General features: G+C 39.3%; 1 protein-coding gene across 1 annotated transcript in view; it reads left to right on the top strand.

The window, feature by feature from the left end:
* Positions 1–5,910: 5,910 nt before the first annotated feature.
* The window catches only part of SPPL2A (signal peptide peptidase like 2A), a 64,082-nt gene continuing 49,952 nt past the window's right edge, over positions 5,911–20,040 (top strand). Inside the window, exons 1-2 of the mRNA XM_036249468.1 lie at positions 5,911–5,936; positions 8,696–8,864. Coding sequence (XP_036105361.1) covers positions 5,911–5,936; positions 8,696–8,864 — 195 coding nt within the window. The remainder of the gene's footprint in view (positions 5,937–8,695; positions 8,865–20,040) is intronic.

The following is a 20,040-nucleotide window of genomic DNA, read 5'->3' as shown; positions in this document are numbered from 1 at the left end:
TGCATGCAGGTGTAGCTCACTGCTACATGAATGACTGGTGTTCCAGTTTGCCTCGAGGCTAGTCTGTCTGGGAATAAATTTTGCAGATGCCAGATCCTCCAGACTCTTATTTCAGATAAGATGTAGAACCCAACGGCAAGACCATAACAAATTCCAATTGTATGCCTTCTGGACAAAAATCTGTGAACAAAGTCACAGCAATTCTAGAAATAGGAAGTGGGATCAATTCAATCAAGATACCAATATGAGGAAATCATTCAATAACAGAGTTCTCAGAGGAAACACGCTTTCCTAGACACACAGAAAGGGAAATATTTGAAATCAGGATTACTCGGTTGCTAAGGAGTAGTCTGGTAAAGATGTACTCCTTTGGAATTTTATTCAAGGACCAAGATTTGTTACATTATTTAACCAAATGCTGAAAAATATAATACTCCACATGCTGTCATTTGTCTCCTGGTGTTTTTCAATTTGAGGATGAAATTTGCAAAAGGAGGAAAGGCAGAGAGATTATTAAGGGAAACCAAGTCTAGGGAGTAATTTTGAGAAGCTTCTGCCTTGCACCTGTTCTCCAGGCTTTAGGCAGAAAAAGTGCTATCAATAAAGTGGTTATTTAATTTATCATCCAAATATTTTGAGAGTGAAAGGAAACACTGTTAGTAAATATGCAAGTGCAATAGGTATCAACCCGGACTGTCCCAGGCAAACTGGATGTATGTTTCCCCTCACTGTGAATATTGTTATTTCGGAAGGACTAGGAAGATGCTTGGCCGATGTCTGAAATTCCACAATTAGAGCTTTATTCCTTCGTCTTAAACCAACAAAGGGATCAGCTCACTTTTCATAAAATTACTTTTGGGAGAAGTAATTTATATTTTAACATAAATAAACTTGCAACAGGGCAAGTTTGGAAGGAGAGGAAAATCCAACCTGTAGAATTCTGGACTGTGTTTGGCTGAGGGAAGAGGGAAAAGAACACTGCAGAAGGGAAGCTGGAGAGGTCTGAGGATGACTCTGGCCACAACACCCAGCCTTGGCCCAGAGAAATATCCACAAGGAACCACAGGTGCCAGCAAAGCCCCCTAGGCCTGAAAGATCGACTCTCACCTAGGCCCAGGGGCACATGTTCCCCCAAAGATCCCATCTCTATCTAGCAAAGGATAAAGAATGAGCTCCCAGTTGCTCATGAATCATCCTGCTGCAGGAAGCCAGCTTAGAAGCTCACAGGATAACTGCCATTTCATGAAGTTCAGAGACCACTTTCCCTTCACCACACAGAGCCATTTAGAGAAAAGTCCTTGGTCAGACCACCAAGTTTTGAAGGCCCCACCCCCCACACAGAGTGGTAGCACTGGAGAAGTATGGGGTCAAGAACCCCGAAGTAACCCTACAGAACATCCCTTCTTACAGAAAAGATTAAGGGATTGTTTTGTATTCCTTGACTCTGGGCCATTTATATCTGAGATGTAATCAGTATTTAAATGTGAATCCTGAGTATTGAAAACAACCACAAAATAAATAAATGAATAAATTAAAGTCTCTGAGCTATAATTTGGGCCATTTTGACCAGTAATTTGGATCAACCCCATCCTCTCTTTTCACAACAACAGGTTATATAAGCAAGGTAATAGCCAGTGACCACTCACTTTTTATGAATATATAAATGAACTAGAGGATGTCTCTAGAGATTACAGGTTTAATGGAAAGCTACTTTCAGAAATAAGGTCCTGAAATAGAAACTTACAATCTGGGCAGAAATCAAATGGCTCCAGGATGCTTGTACCAAGGTGTCCTTGCCAAGAGGTCTGCTATGGCAAATGCACCCTCCATAAAAAAGGCTAAGAACTAGGGCCCAGCCCATAGTTAACCTCAGCAAGGTTTGCTGCCTAGAGCAACCTGATCCAATAGAACCTTCTGCAATGATGGGCGTGGTCTATATGTGTGCTGTCCAATATGGTAGCTATTAGCCACATGAGGCTTTTAAACACTTCAAATGAGGCCACTGTAACTGAGAACCTGATTTCTTAATTTTATTTAATTTTATTTAATTTTATTTTAATTAATTTAATAATTTAAGTTTAAATTAATTTAAATTTAAATAACCACCTGTGACTGGTGGCTACCAGTGTAAGTCTAGAAGTTAAGCCAGCCTAAAGAAAGCAATTCTGAAGTCACATTTGAATTCAGCAGGGAATCTGAGAGATTAACATTTGATAACTTATATTAACTCAGTAAAAAAGAACAATTGCCCCTAATAAGTTCTCTCAAGTCTTCACAATGGCCTTGCAGGCCCTCCATGACCTGACCATCCACCCCACCCCCACTTCACCCATTACCTGTAGGATCTCAGCTCCTACCACTCTACCCCTTTCTTACTTAGCTCCAGCTCTAGTGGCTCCCTTGCAGCATTCCTGTCTCCGGGCCTTTGCACTTGCTGTTCTCACTATCTACACAGCTCTTCTCTTAGCCATATGCAGGGCTTGCTTCCTCCTCTGCTTCAAGTTAATGTTCAAATGTTATGTTTTCAGTGAAGCCTTTTCTGACCACTTTAGAATTGCCATGCCCACTACCACCCATACACCTTATCTCTTTCCCCAACTTTGTTTCTTTAGTGTTTATCTCCTTCTAATATACTTCTAAAATTCACTTTCTTGCCCTGACCGGTTTGGCTCAGCAGTTAGAGGAGCATCAGCCTGCTGTCCCGAGAGACCGGGGTTCGGTTCCCGCTAAGGGCATGTACTTGGTTCCAGTTTGTCCCCGGCCCTGGTCGGTCGTGCGGGTGGCAGCCACTCGATGTGTCCCTTTCACATCGATGTTTTTCTTCCTCTCTCTCCCTCCCACTCTACCTGAACAAAAAATGTCCTCGGGTGAGGATAAAAAACAAAAAATTCACTTTCTTATTTTGTCTATCTCCCCAATTAGAATGTGAGCTCCATGAAGGCAAGGATTTTGTTTGTTTGTTACTTCTGTAGTCAATGGTGTGCATATAAATGTTTAACAACCAGTCTCTAGTGGTGCCGGGGAGTGGAATGCCCTGATTTGTAGCACTTGCCAACTTCTGTGTTCTAAATGCTCCTACTATAACCAATTTCAAGCTACCAACAAGCTACCAAACATGGAGCTGGGAAGAAATATGCACAATGAGCTTGCAATTCAAGTCAGCTCTGGTACACCACTAGCTATATTCCAGCTCCTACGACACTTCAGATTTCTTAACATCCCCCCGCTCTGCTCTTGATAGTATTCACTTTGTGCTCTTAAACCTTAACCAGACTGAAACCTAGCAAATCTCCTTCCCTGGCGATTCTGATTAAGAGGAACTGGGATGAGGACTGGGAATTTGTATTTTTAACTGATACCCTAAGTGCTTCTTACCATCAACATAGCCCAGTCCATATTCACCTTCCAACTGGGGTTAGTCTCTCCAAACCTGAACAGCAGCCTTGGGCCAGAGAAGATGGAGAAACCAGCCTATCATCCGAACAAAGCTAGAGAGACTCGGGTGGGAAAGCTCCTGACCACCCTTCAACACTCGTCCTTGGCTGCTCTTCCCAGAGGCCATGGAAACGTGAGAGAACGGCAGGCATGTTCCAATCTGGCTTCACAATGGTCCCAGCTCTCTAATCCAACCAGTATAAAATGCCACTGAAAAGCAGAATATGTAGAAAGCTGTGTTTCAAGAATGTTTAAAAAGAAATGTAATTTCCTTTTGAAAATACTCACATTTAATGTCTGTATTCTTTAAAACTGAGGAGGAATAATATAATAACCAGATCATGTCCTGTTTCTATAAAAGTTTATTCAATCTTAAATGGATTAATCTATCACTCACTGACTAATACTTATTAGATTGTAAAAAACAAATGTACTCAACCAAACCTGTGCCCACACGGCCCTAAGCACTGGGGATGATATACCCAGTAAGGCCCAGTCTCTGCCCACAGTTCCGGGGACACATTCCAGCAAGCAGGCAATGCAGAAGGATAACCAGTATTAGTAGTTTAAGGAGAGGGGGTTGCTTTCTGGAGGAAGGGGCATCTAAACTGAGGTTGAAGGGAAGGTGGGTGTTATCAAGGTAAGCATTGTGGTGGGAAACATATATTGTAGGAAGAGATAACAGAAGGTTCAAAGGCCAGGAGGAGTGTAAGAGATAGATGTCTGGATTGTACAACAGAAAGTTCAGTATGGCTAGAACTTTCAGTGAAATCAGGGACATGACTTGAGAGTAGAGGAACAAGTTTGGGCCAGATCATGAGGGCCTTGTAAAATCAAGCTTATTACTGTTTAAAATATATTTGCTTCCTTTTGATATTAACCAAAAGTAGAAAACTACTCAGAATGCTCAGAAGTAAAAGATGGGTAATAAATGTAGTACATTCACAATATGGAATACTATACAGCAACAAAAATGACTGATCTACAACCATATGCAACAATTTGGATGAATTACACAAGCATAATGTTGAGAGAAAAGCAAGACACAAAAGGATAAAATTTGTATGTTTCCTATTGTTTCACGTTTAAGAAGAGACAAACTATTATGTGGTGACAGAAATCAGAAAACATTTCCAACATGTACATGAAAAGGTGTACAACATCACTAATAATTGGGGAAATGCAAATCAAAACCACAATGAGATATCACCTCATACCTATTAGAATGGCTATTATCAAAAACTGCAAAAGTTAACAAGTGGTGAGGATGTGAAAAAAGGAAACCCTTGTACATTATTGGTGGGAATATAAATTGGTACAGCCATTATGGAATATAGTATAGAGGTTTCTAAAAATAAAAGAACTACCATATGATCTAGCAATCCCACTTCTTGGTATATATCTGAAGGAAGTAAAATCAGAATCTTGAAGAGATATCTGCACTCCCATGTTCATTGAAACACTAGTCACAATTGTCAAGACGTGGAGACTATATATCCATTGACAGATAAATGAATAAAGAAAATATGGCATATATATGCAATGGGATATTATTCAACCATAAAAAGAAGACAATATTTGTGACAATAATGATGAATCTTGTGGGTTTTATGTTCAGTGAAATAAGTCAGGCAGAGAAAGATAAATACTGGATGATCTCACTTACATGTGGACTCTAAAAAAGCCAAACTCATAGAAACAGAGAGTAGATTGGTGGTTGTCAGAGGCTGGGTGTGTGTGTGTGGAGGAAATAGGGAGATGTTGATCAAAGGGTATAAATTTAGTTATAAGATGAATAAGCTCTGGCAAGCTAATATTCAGCATGATGACTATAGTTCAGAATATTGTATTTATACTTGAAATCGGATAGGAGAGTATATCTTAAATGTTCTCACCACACAAAAAAATACACCCCAAGGTAACTATGTGAGGTAATGTATGTGTTAACCAACCTTATTTTTGTAATCATTTCACAATATATATGTATATTAAGTCATCACATTGTACACCTTAAACATATATAATGTTATATGTAAATTATATTTTACTAACACTGAGGGAAATACGAGCCAATACTAGCTAGAAGGGAACACAAGAGGGACTTCCAAGGAGCTAGTAATACTCAGTGTCTTAATTGGGCGCTGGATACACAGATGTGTGGGATCGAAGTATATGCTTACAATATCTACACTTTCCTGTCTATATATTATGCTTCAAAAAAAAGTTAGACATATAGCGCTCTTTTATTTTCACAAATTGTAAAATACTTCTCTCTCATTTCCTGTGTTCACCCTTTCATTACTGAGTTTTAAACTCGTGGCCTTAAGTCTGTATCTCGTGACAGTGGGTCACCACCCTAAATACAGTTTCATTTAAACTGACGTTCTCGTCTCAGCTGATCCAAGTGGCTGGAAATGACCGGCTGCATTTGCTGCCTGGGTCATACACTAATGCCTGGACTTGGCTGGCGACAGTATGTGGCCCTATCACCACGATCTCTGGTATGTACACCTGACACAGAATGCCAGGTGTAAGTTAATGAAAAACAAGAAGGAGTGGGGGGAGTTTAATCCTGTCAAGGCTTGTTGATGAGAAATTATAATTATGTACTTTGTATTTTCAGCAAAAAATTCATGGGATCAGCCAACACATGGTTATGAATGTAACATTCGTGCCAAATCAGACAGTTGATAAAATATTGACTTAAAATGTTAATTTCTTTTTGTGAATTGATCTGGGGGAAGAAAAGGCACTGGTTATCACCAGAAATACCCCTTATTTATCATGCACATAATAGGGGCTCAATATAGTTTTGTTGAATTTCACTATTCAATGTTCTGAGTCTGTTTTCCCCTAAGCAATTAATAGTTCATAGAATCACAGCAAACCAGTCAGAAAGGTCATGTAGAATACACTCTGCTGAATAATAAATGACATCTTAGAAGCCTGAAAGTATCTTGCACATGAAAAAGCATCTGATTGCACTTACTTGCTATATGGGTGATAGCTCATTAATCTTGAGGCTCCTATAAATAACGACTTTGATTTTTCCAAGTCCAGAGTAACCTTGAGAATGTCATGCTAAGCAAAATAAGTCAGACAAAAACAAGGAAAAGAGCCCAAAGTAGTCTCCACATGTCAATGTGCTCAAGCAAGAAAACCATGTCAATTAATTAAGTTATCTGGAGCCAGAGAGAGATTTTAGTAACATGTGAGTCAATCTGCTATGCCTGGGAAACTTGGCAATGGGCTAGGCTTTCTTTGCCTTTCCCAGCTACATCTAAAATCGACCATTGCTCCTCATAGTCACGCTGATTTATACAGACAATAGTATTTCTTTCTAGGCCTCAATGCCAAGAGCAATATAACTAGCTTACAATAGGTTACCTCTTTTAGAAATTTTATTATAGAATCATTCGTTCATACAAAAGGATACACAAGTGTGTGTGTGTGTGTGTGTGTGTGAATAAATCTATCTTTAAGGTTATCATATGTATGTTTCAGGTTATTTTATTCATTTTTAGTATGGAAATATGTCCTGGAAGGAAAAAATCCAAGCTATTATCAGGGATTCACTTGTTAATTTTATTTATTTTAAATTTTTTTCCTTTATTGATTTTAGAGAGAGAGGAAGGGAGAGGGAGAGAGAGATAGAAACATCAATTGGCCACCTCCTGCATGCCCCCCACTGGGGATTGGGCCCACAACCTGGGCATGTGCCCTGACCAGAAATTGAACCAGTGACCTCTTGGTGCATGGGTCGATGCTCAACCACTGAGCCACACCAACTGGACTCACCTGTTAAATTTAAACAGTTCATAAAAGTGCATAACTTAAGAAAAAATATTTCTGGGGTTTAATGATTCTATGGCCAAAAGAATGATCTTAATATTCAATTTTCAACTTAATTTCTTGCTTCTTGTTATCAGTGAGAAGACTCAGATTTTCTAGACAAATCAAAATCCAAAGAACTGATTTTGTTTGAAAAATTAAATCCAGCCCTGGCTGGTTTGGCTCAGCAGTTAGAGCATTGGCCAAGGGACTGTAAGGTTGTAGGTTCGATTCTCGGTCAAGGGCACATACCTGGGTTGAAGGTTTGATTCCCGGCCCCAGTTGGGATTGTGCAGGAGGCAACCAATTGGTGTGTCTCTCTCACATTGATGTTTCTCTCTCAATCCCTCGCTCCCTCCCTTCCTTCCACTTTATCTAAAAATCAGTGAAAAAGTATCCTCAGGTAAGGATTAACAAAAAACCAAAAAAACAGCAACAATAAAAAAGAAAAAAGAAAAATTAGATCCAGCTATTACTCCTCAAAAAGTAGATTTGTTTAAGCTTTAGAAGACACTTTAGTCAAACAAAAAAATATTCAAAATCACAACACAGTCTTTTTAATTATTGCTAAATTTTCTTAACTTAGGAGATATTTATTGAATACCTACTATGATATAAATAGAAATCCAATTGGCAGATTTCTGGTGTTTGCCAATCTGCCATCTTTCCAGAATCCTATCTGATTAGGTTAAAATTCCTGCTTCATATCTTGCTGGGAGATTTCATAGGCATAACTGGACCTTTAAATTTTCTCATCTGCAAATGGAAGTAATACTTAATTTCATAAAATTGCTTCAAATGAATTATATGAGCTAATGTATATAAAGTACTTACCACAGGTATAAATGTGAGCTTTGAAATAATAATAATAATAATAGTTTATAAGACATTATTATCATTATTTTTATTATTATTTTTATTATTTTATTTATTTATTTAGATAGAGTGGGAGGGAGAGAGAGGAAGAGAGAGAGAGAGAAAGAAACATCGACGTGAAAGGGACACATCGAGTGGCTGCCTCCCGCACGACCCAAACAGGGCCGGGGACAAAATGCAACTGAGGTACATGCCCTTAGTGAGAACCGAATCCAGGTCTCTCCGGACCACAGGCCGACACTCTAACCGCTGAGCCAAACTGGCCAGGGCAAGACATTATTATTAAGCCTTGCATGGCTTCCTATTCAAGAAGTTCCCTTGCTGAGAGCTTACAAAGATATTCCAAGAGAAAGTGACCAGAGCCTGGATCTTGGTTTATCACTTTTGATCACAAGCTATGCCACAACTCTGAGCTTCATGAAATTCTTTCTCCCAATATTTCTATCTACTGATTACATTTTTTTCTGCACACAGAGATTCAAGTTAATATTTAAATTCCCCTCTCATGTAGGAAGTGTCTATTATGTTTCATTGGTTTACAAAATTCCAACAGGGAGGCAGGTCTGTCGAGCACAGTAATAAGTGTATATGTTGAACAGGTAAAGAGAAGATCTACTGACGAAACCGTAACTGACAGCTCACCTCTGCTGCTAGTCACCTCGAGTGAACCAGAAAGCATTCAAGTCACATGTCCTGCTCAAGGAGAAATGCCTCATAAACAGGTATCAGGGGATGGAAGCATTTAACCAAAGTCAGGTAGTCTCTACAGAAAAACAAAACTAGGAAATTCTAAGCAGCTTCTTAGTCTGTGGGTGAGATCATTACTGAGACTGAAATGCTGACATTGATTATCCCCATGAAACAAGCACAGCTGCGCTCTCTCTAGGGAGCATGAGGCACATTTCCCTCCCCCCTCTTCTTCCCCTGTGGCGCCTTCCTTTTGCCTTCCCCTCTCCTGAGCACCAAGGGCCCTTCTTTTGCTTCTGTAACTTGTTTCCTGAGACTACGCGGTCCAGCTGGCTTACTTCCACTACCTCTGTAACTTTCTAAATAAACTTTCTCATAAAATTTAAATTTTAAAAAGTGATAAGTGCAAAAATACTCACAACAGATTAAAGACTTAAGCATAAGACGTGAAACTAGAAAACTTTTAGAGAAAAACGGGAAAAGCTTTATGACATCAACCTGGATAATGATTTCACGGATAGGACACCAAAAGCACAGGCAACAAAACAAACAAGTGGGACTACATGAAACTAAAAACTTCTGCACGGCAAAGGAAACAGTTACCAAGGTGAAAAGCAATCTATGGAATGGAAGAGAATATTTGCAAGCCTATATCTACTAACGGGTTGATTTACAAAATATATACGGAACTTCTACAAAACAATAGTAAAATAATAATAATAATAACCCAATTTTAAAATGAGCAAAGGACTTAAACAAGTCCAAAGAAGACATACAAATGGTTATTAGGTATATGAAAAGATACTCAACATCATTAATCATCAAAGAAATGCAAATCAAAACCACAATGAGTTATTATCTCACATATGTTAGGATGGCCATTATAAAAAAAACTCAAATGATAATAAGTGTTGGCAAGGTTGTAGAGAAATTGGAACACTTCCGCACTGCTGGTGGGAATGTAAAATGATGCAGCCCCTATGGAGACAGGGTGGAGTGTCCTCAAGAAATTAAAAATAGAACTACCATATGATCTGGATATCCCACTTCAGGATATATATCCAAAATAATTGAAATCAAGATCTCAAAGAGATATCTACACTCCCATGTTGTTTATTGCTAGCACTGTTTGCAATAGCAAAGACACAGTTGTCTATGAGTGAATCAATAAAAGAAAATGGTATTTATTTAATGGACTATTGTTTTTTGTTTGTTTGTTTTTTTATCCTCACCCGAGGACATTTTTCCATTTTTTGTTCAGGTAGAGTGGGGGGGAGGAACAGAGAGAGAGAGAGAAACATCGATGTGAAAGGGACACATCGAGTGGCTGCCACCTGCACGACCGACCAGGGCCAGGGACAAACTGCAACCGAGGTACGCGCCCTTAGCGGGAACCGAACCCGGGTCTCTCAGGACCGCAGGCCGACGCTCTAACCGCTGAGCCAAACCGGCCAGGGCTTAATGGGCTATTGTTTAGCCTTAAAAAGGAAAGAAATCTTGCCATTTGCAAAAGCATGGATGAACCTGGAGGACATTATGTTAACTGAAATAAGTAAGACTCAGAAAGACAAATACTGCCTAATCTATGTGATTCCAAATAGTCAAACTTATAGAAACAGAGAATATCGTGGTGGTTGCCAGGGGCTGAAGGGACAGGGGAAATGGGGTTAGGTTGGTCAAAAGGTACAAAATTTCTGTTACGCAAAAATGAGTAAATTCTTAAGATTTCACGTATAGCCCTTGCCAGTTTGGCTCAGCAGTTAGAGAGCCAGCCCACAGACCAGAGAGTCGGGGTTTGGTTCCTGCTAAGGACACCTACCTTGGTTGCAGTTTGTCCCTGGCCCCTGGTTGGGGTTGTGTGGGTGGCAACCACTTGATGTGTCTCTCTCACACATAGATGTTTCTCTCTCTCTCTCTCTCTCTCTCTCTCTCTCTCTCTCTCTCTCTCTCTCTCTCTCCCCCTCCTGCTCCAGCTGAAGATAAATGCAAAAATGTCCTCAGGTGAGGATAAAAAAAATTTTTTTTTAAAGATTTCATATATAAGCATGGTGCCTATAGTTAATAATACTGTATTGTACACTTGAAATGTGCTGAGAGGATAGATCTTAAATTAAGTCTCACCACACACACAAAGAAAATGGGAACCACGTGGAGATGATGGATATATTTATTAGCTTGATTGTGGTGATCATTTCACAGTGTGTATGTGTCAAAGCATTAATTTGTACTTTACACTTATACAATGCTTATGTGTCAATTGCACCTCAATAGAGCTGTTTGTGTGTGTGTGTGTGTGTGTGTGTGTGTGTGTGTGTGTGTTTATTTCTCACCTGAAGATATTTTTCTATTTATCTTCAGATAGAGTGGGAGGGGGAGAGAGAAACATCGATGTGACAGAGACACGTTGACTGGCTGCCTCCCGCATGACCCCAACCAGGGCCAGGGATGAACCACAACCGAGGTATGCACCCTTCACCAGAATCCAACCCGTGACTCACTGGTCCTCGGGCCAAGGTTCTAACCACTGAGTCAAACCAGCCAGGGCTAGAGCTGTTTTTTAAAAAAGAGTATAAAGAATATTTCTAAAAGTTGTGTTCAGAGACAGATACCAACACAGGAACTCAACCCCAACAAATGCAACCACTAAATGAGAACTGGTGGGATACTTTTTTCCACTTTTAGAGAAGAAAAAAGGAATAAGATCTGGCCCATAGCCTCCTTGACTGTAAAATTTTAGAAATTCATTGCATTTATTAGCAATAGAGAGTTGATTTATCTATGCCAGTCACTCCCAGACCTGGCTGCACAGTAGAATCACCAAGGGAACTTTCAAAGTAAACTGATGTCTGGGCCTACTCCCAACCAAATAAATCAGAATTTCTTGGTGATAAGGTTTGGGCATAGAATCTTTTTTGGTATCACTTGTTGTTTTCTTTTTTCTACAGCTTTATTGCAGTATAACTGGTTATAATAAACATACGTATTTAACATGTACAATTTGATGAGGTTTGATGTAAGCATATATTTGTGAAAACATCACAACAATCAAGATAAATATTTCTATCATCTTTCCAAATTTCCTTATGCACCCTTGTATCCCATTCCTCCTTCATCCACACCCTCCCCAGGGAAACACTGATCTGCTTTTGGTAACTGTAGGTAAGATTATATTTTACAGAATTTCATATAAATAGAATCATATACTATATACTCTTTTTTTTTTTTTGGTCTGGCTTTTTTTTTTTTTCTTTATTGATGTTAGAGAGAGAGGAAGAGAGAGAGAAAGAGAAACATCAATGAGAGAGAACATCAATCGGCCAACCCCTGCACACCCACTATTGGGGATTAGGCTCACAACCTGGGCTGGTGCCCTGACTGGGAATCCAACCAGCAACCTCTTGGTGCATAGGTTGACACTCAACCACTGAGCCACACCAGCCAGGCTGGCTTTTTGTTTTTTTGACTCAGATTAATGATTTTAAGATTAATGTGCATTGTTATGGACACAAATAGTTCATTCCCCTTGACTGCTGAGAAGTATTTCTTGCATGTTTTTATCATATTTTGTTTATTAATTCACTTAGTAGATATTTGAATTGTTTATTGTTTTGAACTATTACAAATAGAACAGCTTTAGATGATAATGTATAGACAAATGCTTTCATCTCTTGGGTAAATGTCTAGGAATAATATGGCTGGATCTATAGTAAGTGTATGTATAACTTTATAAGACACTGTCAGTCTTCCAAAGGAATTGTAGTAGTTTACATTCCCACCAGCAGTGTATGAGAGTTCTGTTTCCTCCATATCATTGTCAACACTTGGTATGGTCAATCTTTTTATTTTAGCCATTCTACTAGGTATCTAATGTTTTTTATTTGTATTTATTTGATGATTAATATTGAGCATCTTTTTATGTGCTTATTTGCTCTCTAACCCTGTCTCTCTCTGTGTATATGTATATAATAATTCCCTTTGGTGAATTATTTATTCAAACATTTTCTTCATTTTAATTGGGTTTTTGATCTTCTTACTATTGAGTTACAAGCATTCATTACATATTCTGCATACAAGTCCTGTGTTGAATATGTGCTTTACAAATATTTTGTCTCATCCAGCTGGTGTGGCTCAGTGGTCGAGCATCGACCCATGCACCAAGAGGTTGTTGGTTCAATTTCTGATCAGGGCATATGCCCAGGTTGTGGGCCCATTCCCCAGTGGGGGCCATGCAGGAGGTGGCCAATTGATGTTCTTTCTCATCGATGTTTCTCTCTCTCCCTCTCCCTTCCTCTCTCTTTCTAAAAAAATCAATAAAGAAAAAATTTTTTTTAAAAAACAACAAATATTTTCTCTCAGTCTGTGGCTAGATTTTTGTTTTCTTAACAGTACCTTTCCAAGAACAGAAGTGTTTTGTTTTGGTGAAGTTCAATTTATCTATTTTAATTCTTTTATAGATTCTGGTGTGTGTGTGTGTGTGTGTGTGTGTGTGTGTGTGTTATTTAAGAAGTCCTAACCTAACAAAAGATTACTAAGATTTATCTCCTGGAAATTTTTTGGTTTTAGCCTGTCTATCTAGGTCTATGATCTATTTCAAGTTATGTGTCATGAGATAAGAATTGTGCTTCATTTTGGGGGGACTGTCATTTTTGGAGCATGGATACCCAACTGTTGAAAAGATTAGCCTTTCCTCATTGAATTGTCTTGGTTTTTGTGGAAAATCAATAGGCTGTAGATCTAATTACAGACTCTTTACACTGATTCATTGATCTATATATGTCTATATATATGACACTATCACACTCAGTTACTATAACTTTAAGAAAATCTTGAAATAAGGTATTTAAGTCCTTAATTTGTTTATTTGTTTGTTTATCCTCACCCAAGGATATTTTTTTCCATTGATTTTTACAGAGAGTGGAAGGGAAGGAGGAAGTGGGGTGGGGGAGAGAGAGACATTAATTAGTTGCCTCCCGCACACACCCCAACCAGGGCCCAGGGTGCCCGTAACCCAGGTACGTGCCCTTGCCCGGGAATCAAATTCAAAACACTTCAGTACCTGGGGCTGACACTCTCACCACTGAGCCACAGCCGCCAGGGCTCAAGTTTTAAAAAATTATTTTGGTCCTGGCCAGGTGGCTTCGTTGGTTGGAGCATCATCCCATGCACCAAGGTTGCAGGTTAAACTTCCTTCCGGTCAGGGCATAAATCTAGGTTGTGGGTCCAATTTCTGGTCAGAGTGCTTATAAAAGGCAACCGATTGGTGTTTTCCTTCTCTTTGGCAATCATCATATTGTTCTTTGTATCTTTGGGTCTGTTTCTGTTTTGTTTGTTCATTTGTTGTTTGGGGGTGTTTTTGATTCAATATATAAGTAAAAACATACAGTATTTATCTTCCTCTGACTTATTTCACTTAGCATAATACCTTCCAGGTCCATCAGTGCTGTCACAAATGATAAGATTTTGTTATTTTTTACTGCTGAGTAATATTCCATTGTATATATGTACTGCATCTTTTTAAAATCTGTTCCTCTATTGATGGACATCTAGGTTGTTTACAGATCTTGACTGTTGTACGTAATGCCACAATGAGCACAGGGGTATACCTATCTTTTCATATCAGTTTTTGTTTTCTTCAGATAAATGCCCAGAATGGTATTGCTGAGTTGTACGGCAGCTCTAATTTTAATATTTTTGAGGAATCTCCACACTGTTTTCCACAGTGGCTGCACTAATTTACAATCCTACCAATCTTTCACATCCTCACCAGTGTGCTGGCCTGCTCATATCACCTCGCACAGATTAAATAATACAAACAGGAAGCACCAGCTGGCCTGGTACTCCTCTAAGTGAAACTGTCCTCTAAGGAAATGTGTTACTTTTTTTTTTTTTTTTGTTACAGATATTTTACCTTTTTTACCCCATTGGCACCCCCCTCCCCATCCCCGCCCCACCCCGTCCCAGGCTTAGTTGTCCAAGTCCATTGATCATGCATACATGCATGTAAGTTCTGTGCTTTATCTCTTCCCATCCCCCCACCCCTCTTCCGAGGGATGTCAGTCTGTGCCCTACTTCCATGTTTCTGGGTCTACTGTATTCCTCATTATATTCCATATATAAATGAGATCATGTGGTATTTGTCTTTTTCTGCTTGGCTTCTTTCACTTAGGATAATACTTTCCAGGTCCCTCCATGTCGTCTCAAAGGATAAGAGATCTTTCTTTCTTACCGCTGCATAGTACTCGATTGTGTATATGTACCACAGCTTTTTTATCCACTCATCTACTGAAAGACACTTGGGTTGTTTCCAGATCTTAGCTATTGTAAATAGTGCTGCTATGAACATGGGGGTACATATATTCTTCCTGATTGGTGTTTCAGGCTTCTTAGGGTATATTCCTAGAAGTGGGATCACTGGGTCAAATGGAAGTTCAATTTTTAATTTTTTGAGGTAGCACCATATTGTTTTCCACAGCGGCTGCACCAGTCTGCATTCCCACCAGCAGTGTACTAGAGTCCCCTTTTCTCCACACCCTCGCCAACACTTGTTGTTTGATGATTTGTTGATGGCGGCCATTCTGACAGGTGTGAGGTGATACCTCATTGTTGTTTTAATTTGCGTCTCTCTGATGATTAGTGATGTTGAGCATTTCTTCATATGTCTCTTGGCCATTTGTATGTCCTGTTTGGAGAGGTGTCTATTCAGGTCCTCTGCCCATTTTTTAATTGGGTTCTTTGTCTTCCTTTTGTGGAGTTGTGTGAGCACTCTATATATATTGGAAATTAACCCCTTATCTGATACATCATTGGCAATGATGTTCTCCCATACAGTGGGTTGCCTTTCCATTTTGATGATTGTTTCTTTTGCTGTGCAGAAGCTTTTTAGTTTGATGTAGTCCCATGTGTTCATTTCTTCCTTTGTTTCTGTTGCCTTAGGTTATGTATCAGTGACAATTCTGCTCCGTATGATGTCCGAAATTTTGTTGCCTACATTTTCTTCTAGAATTTTTATGGATTCACGGGTCACATTTAAGTCTTTTATCCATTTTGAGTTTATTTTTGTGTATGGTGTAAGTTGATGGTCTAGTTTCATTTTTTTGCATGTAGCTGTCCAATTTTCCCAACACCATTTATTAAAGAGGCTGTCTTTACTCCACTGTATGCTCTTGCCACCTTTGTCAAATATTAATTGAGCGTATTGCTTTGGGTCCATTTCTGGGTTTTCAGTTCTGTTCCACTGGTCTATATGCCTGTTCTTGTGCCAGTACCAGGCTGTTTTGGTTACAGTCGCTTTGTAGTATAACCTGATATCTGGTATTGTGATCCCACCTACTTTGTTCTTCTTTTTCAAGATTGCTGTGGCTATTCGGGGTCTTTTTTGGTTCCATATGAACTTTTGAAGTATTTGTTCTAGTTCTATGAAATATGTCGTTGGTATTTTGATGGGGAAATGTGTTACTTTTTAGAACTTAGAACTTTTTAGAACTTAGAAAACCGAGTGAATAGCAGGACAACCCTGACCATAGATATGTGCTGATGCAGCTCCCTCCCGCCTCCGCTCCCTCCCGCTTATCACCTACTGCCTCCACTTCTGCACTTGCTTGTTCTCCCTCAAGGCCAACAAGAAATGCCAGTTGCAGCCTTGGCTGGTTTGGCTCAGTGGTTTGAGCATCGGCCTGAGGTCTGGAGAGACCCGGGTTCAGTTCCCGCTAAGGGCACGTACCTTGGTTGCGGTTTGGCCCTGGTTGGGTCGTGCAGGTGGCAACCACTGATGTGTCCCTTTCACATCAATGTTTCTCTCTCTCTCTCTCTTCCTCACTCTCCCTCCCACTCTATCTGAACAAAAGGTGGAAAAAGTGTCCTCAGGTGAGGATAAAAAGAAAAAGAAAAAAAGAAATGCCAGTTGCAGAAATTTGTAACAAGCCCCCTATAAAATAAAAATGTAGCTGAAACTCGGGGCTGATCTCCGAGAACTCGGGATCAGTTGCTGGATGGCTTTGCTCTCTATTTGGCTTTAATTTGTCTCTGGTGGTCTCTCGGTTCTCTCACACCACAACAAGCAGCACTTGTTACTTATTGATTTTTTGATGGTGGCCATTCTGACAGGTATGAGGTGGTATCTCACTGTGGTTTTGATTTATGACTCCCTGATGATTAGTGATGTTGAGCATCTTTTCAGTGTCTGTTGGCCATCTGTTTGTCTTTTTTGGAAAAATGTCTATCCAGGTACTCTGCCAATATTTTAATTGGATTGGTTAGGGTTTTTTGTTTCTTTTTTTTATGTTAAGCTGTATGAGTTCCTTAAATATTTTGAATATTAACCCCTTATTGGATGTATCATTTGCAAATCTTTTCCCATTCAGCAGGTTGTCTTTTCATTTTTGTGGATGGTTTCCTTCCCTGTAGTCTGTAGTTTTCTTTCAACGTCTGTCTGGTTTTGGTATCGGTATGCTGTTCATAATGTGAACTAGGTGAAGCTATGTGAGCCTAAAGTTTTCTTTGTGGGAAGGTTTTTCATGACAAATCCAATTTTTAAAATACCTAATCCAACTATCACTAATATCTATTTCTTTTTTGAGTACATAGTTTGCCTTTCAAGAAATTTCTCCATTTCACTTAAGTTGTCAGTTTTATTGGCATAAAGTTGTTTATAATATTAACTTGCTATTATTTTAATGTCTTGAGGACCTTTAGTACATTCCCTCTCTTGTTCCTGACATTGGTAATTTGTATTTTCTTTTTCCTTTAATCATTTTTCTCTAGAGTTTCCCAATTCTACCAACCTTTTCAAAAAGCCCATCTTCTGACTTCACTGATTTTCTCTATTGCTTATTTGTTTTCTATTTTGTTGATTTCTGCTCAGATATTTGCATTTCTTTCTTTTGCTGTCCTTTAGATTTAATTGCTCTTTTCTGGTTTCTTAAGGTAGAAGCCTAGGTCATTGATTTTTAAATGTTTATACCTTTCTATTATAAGTGCTACAATTTTTTAAGCACTTTATTCTATTTTCTTTCTTTCTTTTCTTTTTTTTTAATCCTCACCTGAGGACAATTTTTTAAATATATATTTTGTTCAGATAGAGTGGGAGGGAGAGAGAGAGAGAGAAACATCAACGTGAAAGGGACACATCTAGTAGCTGCCACCTGCACAACCCAACCAGGGCCGGGGACAAACTGCAACCGAGTTTGTGCCCCTAGCAGTAACCAAACCCAGGTCTCTCTGGACCAGAGGCCGATGCTCTAACCGCTGAACCAAACTGGTCAGGGCCACAGGCACTTTTTTAAAAAAGCTTTAGCCCTGGCTGGTTTGGCACAGCGGTTAAATCATCGGCCTGCGATCCGGAGAGACCCGGGTTTGGTTCCCACTAAGGGCATGTAACTCGGTTGCAGTTTGTCCCCAGCCCTGGTTGGGTCGTGTGGGTGGCAGCCACTCGATGTGTCCCTTTCACGTCGATGTTTCTCTCTCTCTCTCTTTATCCCACTCTATCTCAACAAAATATTGAAAAATGTCCTCGGGTGAGGATTTAAAAAAAATAAAAAAAGCTTTAATTGCATCTCACAACATTTGATATGTCACATTTGTGTTTTCCTTTAATTCAAAATATATTCTTAATTCCTGTGCACACATAAAGATAATGTGTATTTCGCAGTTGGTGGGTGGAGTGTCCCATGAATGAGATAGGTGAAGTTGGTTGATGGCTGATCAAGTCTTCTGTATCCTCACTAATTTAATTTGTTCTTTCAATTATTGAGAGAGAAGTGATGAAATCTTTAACTATAATTATGGATTTGTCTATTTGTCCTTTCAGTTTGATTAATATTAGAGCATAGGGTTTGTTTTTTATTTTAACTTCGCAGATGATTCTAATATGCAGCCAGAGTTAAGGAATGTTGCTCTAAACCAACAATTCTCAAACTTTAACATGCATCAGAATTTCTTAGGGTGCTTATTAAAACCCAGATTACTGGGCCCTATTCCCAGAGTTTCTAATTCAGGAGGTCTGGAGGAATTTGCACTTCTCATAGTTCCCAGGTGATATTGATACTGCATGGTCCAGAAACCACGTTTTAAGATCATTAACTAGAAAGACAAATACCATATGACTTCATTTATATATGAAATCTAAAAAACAAAACAAACAAACAAAACAGAAACAAACTCATAGGTTCAGAGAACAAGTTGATGGTTCCCAGATGGAAAGGGGGTGGGAGAAGATGGATGAAAAAAGGAGAGGGATTAAGAGATACAAATTGTCAGTTATAAAAACAGTCATATGGATGTAAAGTCATAAGGATGTACAGCATAGGGGATATAGTCAGTAATGTTGTAATAATTATGTATGGTGTCAGGTGGGTACTAGACTTATTGGAGTAATCACTCCATAAGTTATATAAGTGTCTAATTATTATGTTGTACATCTGAAACTAATATAATATCAATTGGAAAATAAAAAATATTTAAAAAAGAATCACTGTGCCCTGGCCGGTTTGGCTCAGCGGTTAGAGCGTCGGCCCGCCAACCAAAGAGTCCCAGGTTTGATTCTGGCCGAGGGCACGTACCTTGGTTGCAGTTCATCCCCAGTCCTGGTTGGGGTCATGCAGGTGATAACCAATCAATGTGTCTCTCTCCCTCCTGCTCTATCTGAAGATAAATGGGAAAATATCCTCCGGTGAGGATAAAAAAAAAGAACCACTGCCCTGGCGGTTGTTGCTCAGTGGTTAGAGTACCAGCCCTTGCACCAAAGGGTCAAAGATTCGATTCCCCATCAAGGGCACATGCCTGATTGGGGTGTGTTCAGGAGGAAACCAATTAACATGTCTCTCTGAAATCTATGTTTCTCTCTTCTCTCTCTCTCTCTCTCTCTCTCTCTCTCTCTCTCTCTCTCTGTCTCCCACTCCCTCCCTCCCTTCCACTCTCTAAAAATCATTGGAAAGAATATCCTTGGGTGAGGATTAACCAAAAAAAAGAATAACTGACTAAGCCAGTTTCTCAATCTTGGTTGCATATTAGAATGACCTGAGGAGCTATAAAAACTGTAAAACACAGGCTACAACCAGATCAATTAACTTTAGGATCTGCACAAGGAAAAGTGAAATAGTGGGAATCAGGCATCGGTATCCTTTAAAGTTCTTCTATGTAATCCTCATAAATAGTCAAGATGGAGAATCACTGCTCTATACTAAAGTAATTCCCTGGAGTGCCCAAGAAAGTCCC

The sequence above is a fragment of the Molossus molossus genome, unplaced genomic scaffold (assembly GCF_014108415.1).
Source record: "Molossus molossus isolate mMolMol1 unplaced genomic scaffold, mMolMol1.p scaffold_m16_p_1, whole genome shotgun sequence".
NCBI lineage: Eukaryota > Metazoa > Chordata > Mammalia > Chiroptera > Molossidae > Molossus > Molossus molossus.
The sequence above is the reverse complement of the archived record's forward strand: the minus strand, read 5'-3'. Positions and strand labels throughout refer to the sequence as shown.